Genomic DNA, 7,841 nt, shown 5'->3' on the forward strand with positions numbered 1-7,841 from the left:
ATCGCCATCGGCTAGATAATCGGGCCCTATCCAGCACCCGCCATTTCGCCCGCGCCCCGCTGCTGCCTGCCATTGCGCGCTGCCCGTCGCGATGCGCCTGACCAAGCCTCAGTCTTTCCTCTCGCCTCGTCCACTCACCGCCGCGACATTCGCCTCCCAGGTCACATGACCGTTCTCTCTCAGCATCCATTTCACTCGCGACGACAGCTATCATACACCCACAGCATACGAACAGCCACCAGTCTGCAATCCAACCCCAGCGAGCCTTCCCAACTATTTGGCCCCCACGTCAAGCTGTCGTCACAGCACTACAGCTGTCGCCGCTGCGCTAAACGTATAGTTCGTTGTCCTGCTCTCGCAACTCCGCGGCGCGCCATTGAGCGCGCGGCAGCTGTGCTGCGTCAGACGCGGACGACGATCCAATGCGAATGTTCATGAATGTCATCAAGAATAGAATTACGTGCTACAGATATGTAGGGATGCAAAGTCATAGCGGGCGTAGCAACTAGCATTTTTGGGAGAATGGTCCGCGGCTTCTTCACCGCACCTTGTCCGCGTCTTCCTGCTGCACCGGAGGGTACCGGCAGTACCTGTCCGAAATGGACGTGATCGTCCATGTTCCTGCACAACGAACCCCGTCAGCATCGAACCGCGCTGCTCAGGCACGAAGAACGCAGCGCACCTTCCATGGCCGAGAAGATCGAGTACTCCTTCGTCGTCACGCCCGAGACCGTGTGCGTCTCCAGCACCTTGCCCTGCGCCCCCTTGCGCGGCGTCAGCTCCGCGCGCTGGTACGTGAACGTGAACGGCGGCTCGCCGACGAGCGTGAACAGGATCTCCGCCTGGTCGCCCTCGTGGATGTCCTGCACGATCCGCTTCCCGTGCCCGACCTGCGCCGCAGGGAGCGCGTGCACCTGGTACCGCAGGTCCGCGACCGCCGTCCGGCACCGCTTCGTCCGGTGCGCGACGCTCGTCACCGCGAACTCGCCTGGGGTGGTGAGCGCCGCCGACCACGGCGAGCGCGGCGCGTCCGCCGTCTGCACCCGCCCGTTCACCCGGAGCCCGACCGACCACGGCGGCGTGCCCTCGAGCTGGAACGGGATCGAGTCTCCGACGCAGTAGTCCTCCCGCCTGCTGAATGGCACGATCGCCGCCGTCTCTGCCACGTCCGCCCAGACCGCGCGGGTGCGGGGTCTTCGGGGGCGACCTGTTCGCAGCGGGACGCGTCGCGGACCGAGTCCAGCGTTATCTGGTGTGGGCCGACGGAGTTGAAGCTGTAACTCGGCAGGTGTACGCGCCAAGTCGTGTCCCAGAGCTCAAGGGTCTCGGTGTGCACTTCGACGCAGCCAGGTTGCGGATGGAGATCGTGAGTTGGAAGGGCGGGGTGCCTTCAAGAACAACCACGCCGTCGCCGTTGGGAGCATCTGTGGCGGACAGTGCGTCGTTGAGACAGAAGGTCAGGCGGTTGTTGGACTTGAATCGGGCCGAAGGACGCATGAGGACTTGCTGCTCGAAGAGGAGGCGCCCGGAACGCGGAATAATGGCGTCGCGGTTCTTCGCGAGTGGGTAGGCTGCGTCGCCGATCTGCTTGACTTCGTAATAGATGCGAGAGGGTTCGGAGGTACGAAGCTGGAAGCGCGTGCGTGGCTGAATGCTGCTGAAGGTGGGCTGGTCGAGGAGCTTGGTGGCACTGAACCCGTTATCTTCGGCGATGTTGTACATGATCTGGAAAGGCGGACGACCTACATACGACAATCAACGATGATGATTGATGAAGTGAAGAGGAAACCCACCAGTCAGATCAAGGTCGACGTGATCGCTCACGCCTTCACAGATGGGCGAGAGTATATGTGACCGTTGAAGCTCTCATATGCAGCCTCAACATCCGACGACAACTTCGCAGAGGGACGCGGTACGTGATCCACAACATAAGTCTCGTCGCCCTGAACCACCGTGCCTGGACATTGGGAATCGGAAACCTGAAGCGTGTTCAGCGAAAAGGTAATTTCCTGATGAGGCCGTTCTACTCACCTCCAAAAGCTCGTACGTTCCTTTGGCATTTGCGCAAAGCTCGTCATTGGGTGACTTCAGAGTGATAGACTGTGTACGTCCTGTATCTTGGACACGATACCTGACTTGCCAAGGCTGCGCAAAGACAACACATGAGTATACAACCGAGTTTGAACTAATAGACAATGCATACCGCTTCGCCTGTTAGACGGAGAGGAAGCATGGCTGCTCGTGATCGAGAACCGTGATGCGGCGTTGACTGGGCTTGCCGTAAAACTTGACCGTAGGCTGATGGCTTTGATGTTAGAGCGACTAGGCTCCGATACCAACAGTCGACGTACCAGCACGCGGCGAACGTTGACTGCAATGCCGGGAACCGACAAGGAACGCTTGCATTTGTACGCGTCCTCAACGCTGACTGTTATGGATCATGAGAAACTGGGTGCTGGATCGACGTCTTATGCACTCACGCAATTCCACCTCGAACGAACCACCGTCTCTGTCGATGGCCTTGGGGATGGGCACAGATAGCTTCTGCTTGGCGGTCGTGATATCACGGAAGGTCATCGTCTCCGAGCCCTTGGGACCAACGATCTGAACCTCGATGTTCCATGGTGGTGTCCCCTAGAGGAGACGTGTCAGAAAGGAATTTGATCCCCCACCCAGAGTGAAGCAGACTCACCCGTAGATCGACGTCCACATCGACATTGCTTCCCGAGCAGCTGCTGATGCTCTTCTTGCCGCGATTACCATGAGGCGTACCAGAGAAGTCCGCAGACGGAGGCGGGTGCACGTCGAGCTCGATCGAAGAGCCCTTCAGGTCAATCCGCTTGTAGTTCGCGTCGCTGATCTGGTAAATCTTGAACGTGTAGTGTCCGCTGCGATCCGGTTGCACAGTGAGCTCCCCGCGAGAGGTCGGGAACGTCTTCGCGGAGTCCCTTGGCGCTTCAGAGTCTCGCTGTGATTGGTAGTAGACCTGGAACGGCGGTGTCCCATGAAGGATGAGAGAGGCAGCGACACCGATGTCGCCAGAACTGTGGACACGGACACACGTGGGGGAGCAAGGCGCGTTAGCGGACGTAAAACAGGTTCACAAGGGTGCGAAACGCACCACTCATGGATCTTCTTCCATTCAATCTCCGCGGAGGGCTGAGGTCGCTCCACAACCCTGCAGGTGTCGGGGCTGAGGACATCGCCTTCGCAGTGTTGTCCCTTGACGCCAGTGATCGTGTACTCGCCCGGCGCGGTGGCACGGAGCGTGAGGTCGCGCTTGTTCTCCTGCGTCTTCAGTGCCTTCGTCCAGGCCTTGTACCGCTTGCTCGGTTTCCCATCATCACCCAGCGGCGGGTCGTAGCGGACCGCGACTTCCCAAGGCTCGTCTTCAGAGTCCGCATTGACGACCGAGACGGGGATTTGAGCCTCGGAGCCAATGAGCAAGGAGGCGGGCTTGCCAGGGCCGCACGACTTGAACGAGACGGAGGGGCGGCGGAGCACTGAGACGGAGCGGGTCGTAGCCAATGTGTGCATCTGCTCCTCCGGTACTTGGCGCGCAGACACGCCGGCGCGCATTGGAGCAGGGAAGCCGGCGTGCGCAAGGTTGCCTAGCCCATCGGTGATGGATTCGAGTACGTACGAGTGCTCGCCAAGAGAGTCGAGAACCACGGTCAGCGGCACGCGCACTTGCACGGGCGCGCGGTGGCCGTCCCCGGCCATACGTCGTTCGCCTTGTGAGACCTCTTCGTGCTCCGGACCTTCGATGCCTTCGACCATGAAAGGTTCCCGCCTGTAATCGACGTCGCGGTGCCAGCGCAAGCTGAGAGGAGGAACACCGGTGATGTCGATCTCTAGCTGCAGCTCCTCTCCTGCGCCTCCCACGAGCCCAGGGGTCGCACAACGGATGTCCTTGACGAGTGTCTCGCTGGTAAGAGTAAACGCCACGCTTGGACATGGCACGACGGTGATCTCGTTGGGGAAAACCAAACGAGCATCCACGTTGGACTGGTCGACGACCCGGTCGAGGCGCAGTGTTCCGGCCTTGTTTAGTCGGATGTATGTGAGGTGCTGAGTCTTCTGAAGCGACCCATGCGCCGAGCGTGTCGCGTCGTCTTCATCCTCGTCGTCATACTCGTCAAACTCTTCCACTTCCTTCTTGGCGGCTGCGCGGACGAGCTGCAAGTGGTCCACGCGACTCTGTTCGATCGCTCGGAGGTCCTTCGAAGAGAGGTCGAAATACTCGATCTTGCCTGAGCTCTTCGAACTTGCCGAATACGCAAGCGGCGTCAGCGTGTACCGGACGCTTGCTGGGCTGGTGTTGTTCAATAGCACAGGTATGAGGACGTGCGAGGTCGTCGAAGGAAGGCAGAAAGTCTCCGAGTAGGGGTTGAGTTGGGCGGTGCTGATGGGAGACATTCGGACCGTATGCTGACCAAGTAGGTGCGCATCCTTTCCGCCCGTTGACCCGAAACCCGGGAGGTAGTCCCAAATAGCGGATCCTCCTGCTACGTGCATCACAACGTGATCAGCCTTCGAGGGTTGATTTCTAGAGAATGCCAGACGCACCTGAAGACCGAGCTGCGCCAGCCCACGGACCACCACCCACATTCACGGAGAGGCCACCAAATGCGACCCCGTTGAAGATCCAGAGCGAGATGATTTGGAGCGCGACCACGGCCGCGCCATACCTCAGACGAGGTATTCGTAGCCAGGAGAGGGTGACGCAGAAAAGGAAGTCCACAAACATCCACTTTCTTGCATAGGATTGAGGACCATCACTTGATAGAAACCAATACCTTATGAGGTCAAAGATTTTGATGGCCTGCAGAGAATTTCAGCCGTTGCACTTTAGAAATAGCTTCAAGTCACGCCGAGAGCTAGAGAAGGGCGTGTCGCATCGCTCATGTAGGAGGAGTGTCTGACTGTATATGTTGGCGGCCACAAGTATAACTTCGCGTTAGAAGCATGGTACAGCCCATGGAGGAACTCGCGCCGGCGTATCTCCACCACAAGCCCTTCTTTTCTGGACAAACACGCTCGTGGCTCCAAACATCGCGCCTTTCCTTGAACTGGTCGTGTCCGCTACAACGCGCGTAACTCAGGTGCCACTCACCTGGCATGCTACGCCTAGGCTCAAGATGTATCTCCGCTGGTCCGGTACCTCGATGTACCTCTCCGGTATCCGTGGCTGAAAGTCTGGTGGTGGTGGTGTCGCGCTGGTGAGAGCAGGCTTGGAAGAGGACATAGCGGCGTCCTGCCGTCCGGTAGGGTCGAGCGCGTCCGAGAGTGGGCGACAAAGGGCGTTGTATAGGTGTGTTGAATGATTATGAGGTCGTGGAGAGCTAGCGAGCAGAAAGCATCGGTGTCGGGAGGGAAGGGTGAACGTCGAACAATGACTGCTACAGCAAGCACGACGCGCCTGCACGAATACACCACGTGACTGGGGCAACACGCGAGGCGCGATTTCATTTGAATTTTGAAGTTCACGCGCCCTCCTCCCTCTTCAATTTGCAAAGATCGCAGTTACAGCCCTTTGCATAAAAGTGCGGAATCATCACGAAAGCAATTTCGGGTAGACGCCCAGGCACAATGCGCAGATGTGACCTGGGCGTCACGCCCTCTGTGAGTAGCGCGCGCGGTCCTCGCGCCTCGCGCGACTCCCTACTTATGCTCGACGCGTCTCGGAGATTGCTAGCTACTCTTGTCTCCCGCGTCCAGCCATGGCTCCTCAGTCTCGAGATACGTGATCCACTGGCACGTCGTCGACAACAGGCCGGTCTCCGAGATCTGCGAACTCGCCACCTGCCACAGGTCACCGCTTCAGCAGTGCGCAGCGTGAAACACTTCCGGGAGTCTGGCAAAGCAGGTATCCTCCCCAGGCCTCGACGTTCACGCTCCCTTTCAGCCGTCGACATACAATTTATCATAACAGCCATCGAGAGAAACCCAGCGGTCCATCTCGACGAACTGCATACACACTTCGGCCCAAGTCACTGCTGGTACAGTCTCGTTGACCCCTTCTCAAATCTTGCGCAAGCTAGCGTCCACTCGCGAGAGGGTCTCGAAGGTTTCGCTTGAGCGCAACGAGCTCCTCCGCGGCGCGTGGGTAGAGGAGTGGGGGGAAATCCGCATGGAATATGGTCTGGTCGGACGAGTCAGCAGCGGATGGTCGGACGAATTAACGGAGGATGGGATGGGCACCACTTGGGCTCGCGTGCGTACGTCGTGGTACGGTTATTCGTGGCCAACACTACTCTATCCTTTCTGCCTTTTCCATGGATGGTATCATCGCCCTCGTCGAAGCCCATGGTTGATTCGTCACGCCTTACATGTGATCACGCGCAAGCAGGCGTTGGCAAGAATTGAATCATGTACATAGTTTCATGTAGTTTAATAGGTTCTTTCCCCAATACTATGATCACTCTTCATATACTTGGTGCGGGAAGGCAATGGGGAGCACCCGACTTCATGCAAGTCGTGTCCGACCGCGGGATCCAGCTCGCGGGGGGTGTGACGACCGGGTCACATCTGCGCATTGTGCCTGAGCGTCTACCCGAAATTGCTTTCGTGATGATTCCGCACTTTTATGCAAAGGCTGTAGCGTAACCCCACGGAAGTCCCTTGACGCTGCAAGCAACATACCGCACAGATATATCCTGGCACACGCAGACCCCTACATCTCTCAAGCGTCGTGCCTGGAACATTAGAAACCGTTCCATTGGTATGTAGCATACGACTCTGCTGGTAACGAGGCAGACTAGAGGCTTCCTATAGTAATTAATGGGCACTCGCTCGATGATCTCTGACGATGGTTCGATGCATGCATGAATATATACAGATGCAACACGAGGTCAACACAGGAGGGCCCGATACTACTCTTATAACAAGGGTGGACTTTTTCCGGGAGTACGAGAACACTGGACTCAAGGAGAGAGGGAACAGAGCGCGGTGTGAACTAAGGAGTGTGAGTTAAGCCAATTAGCTGGCAGTGGAACGAGAGTAAAGAACTAAGACGGACAAGGAGCGGCAGGTCCGGAGATGCGGTAACGTCAGAGAACACGGGGCAGAGCAGGATACATGCTAGCAGACAATCGAGGAGCGCGACGATGCATATGAGAGGGAGCGGAAGTCTATGTGAGAGAAAGAAAAGAGAAACGCAGCGGAGAAAATCAGGCCTCTGAGGCCTCCGAAGAACTGTGCGACCTGACCGGGAGCATGCCCTCGAGCTGCCGCCTGGCCTCGCGCAGCTGGCGCTGGCCGAGCTCGAGCTTCTCGTCCAGCCTCCGCTTCTCGTCCCGCATGTCGCGGGTCGCGCGCTGGAGCTTGCGGTAGCGCGAGCTGAGGTGCAGGGCCGACATGAGCTGGTACGACGACTGCCGGTGGGAGCCCTTCTCTCCTTCGAGAAGCCGCGCGGGCCAGCCTGCGTAAACGCCGCCGGACTCCGCGATCTCGCCCGACGTGAGAAGGGTGTGCTCGAGAAGCATCGACCCTTCCTCCATGTTCGCGCCGGAGAGGAGGCGCGAGCCGGACCGCAGCGCGGCGCTGCGCACGCGAAGCGGGGCGATGTCAGCTAGCGTGGTGCGTGACAAATGGAGGACACGCACGATGATCCGATGGTGAGCCTGTTCAGGGAGAACTTCCCGCGGGAGTTGATGTGCGCGACGACGGAGCAGTTGTCGAGCGCGACGCGGTCCCCGAGTTCGACGAGTCGGGCTCCGTCATGAGTCCGACCCAGCCGCCGGCGAAGATGGCGCAGTCGCGGCCGACCTTCGCGCCCAGAGCGCGGAGGTACCACACCGCGTAGACGGAGCCGCTGATGCATCCCAGAATGCCGCCGT

At 58.7% G+C, this 7,841-nt stretch overlaps 2 protein-coding genes across 2 annotated transcripts; both read right to left on the reverse strand.

Moving 5' to 3' along the window:
* Positions 1 to 538: 538 nt before the first annotated feature.
* On the reverse strand, positions 539 to 5,248 carry BXZ73DRAFT_91987 (uncharacterized protein; the record flags this gene model as incomplete). Its single annotated transcript, XM_048026199.1, has 16 exons — positions 539 to 621; positions 683 to 1,194; positions 1,224 to 1,280; positions 1,337 to 1,742; positions 1,794 to 1,826; positions 1,856 to 2,023; positions 2,048 to 2,051; positions 2,125 to 2,145; positions 2,204 to 2,235; positions 2,271 to 2,298; positions 2,352 to 2,428; positions 2,481 to 2,634; positions 2,693 to 3,044; positions 3,122 to 4,505; positions 4,570 to 4,825; positions 5,117 to 5,248. The coding sequence occupies 16 exons, from the start codon at positions 5,246 to 5,248 to the stop codon at positions 539 to 541; spliced, it is 3,699 nt and encodes a 1,232-aa protein (XP_047874460.1).
* Positions 5,249 to 7,172: 1,924 nt separating this feature from the next.
* BXZ73DRAFT_80202 (uncharacterized protein) lies at positions 7,173 to 7,825 on the reverse strand (the record flags this gene model as incomplete). Its single annotated transcript, XM_048023234.1, has 2 exons — positions 7,173 to 7,545; positions 7,608 to 7,825. 2 exons carry the CDS (start codon positions 7,823 to 7,825, stop codon positions 7,173 to 7,175), a joined length of 591 nt encoding a protein of 196 aa, XP_047874461.1.
* Between the last annotated feature and the right edge of the window lie 16 nt (positions 7,826 to 7,841).

The sequence above is a fragment of the Epithele typhae genome, assembly GCF_022376455.1.
Source record: "Epithele typhae strain CBS 203.58 chromosome Unknown BXZ73scaffold_55, whole genome shotgun sequence".
NCBI lineage: Eukaryota > Fungi > Basidiomycota > Agaricomycetes > Polyporales > Epitheliaceae > Epithele > Epithele typhae.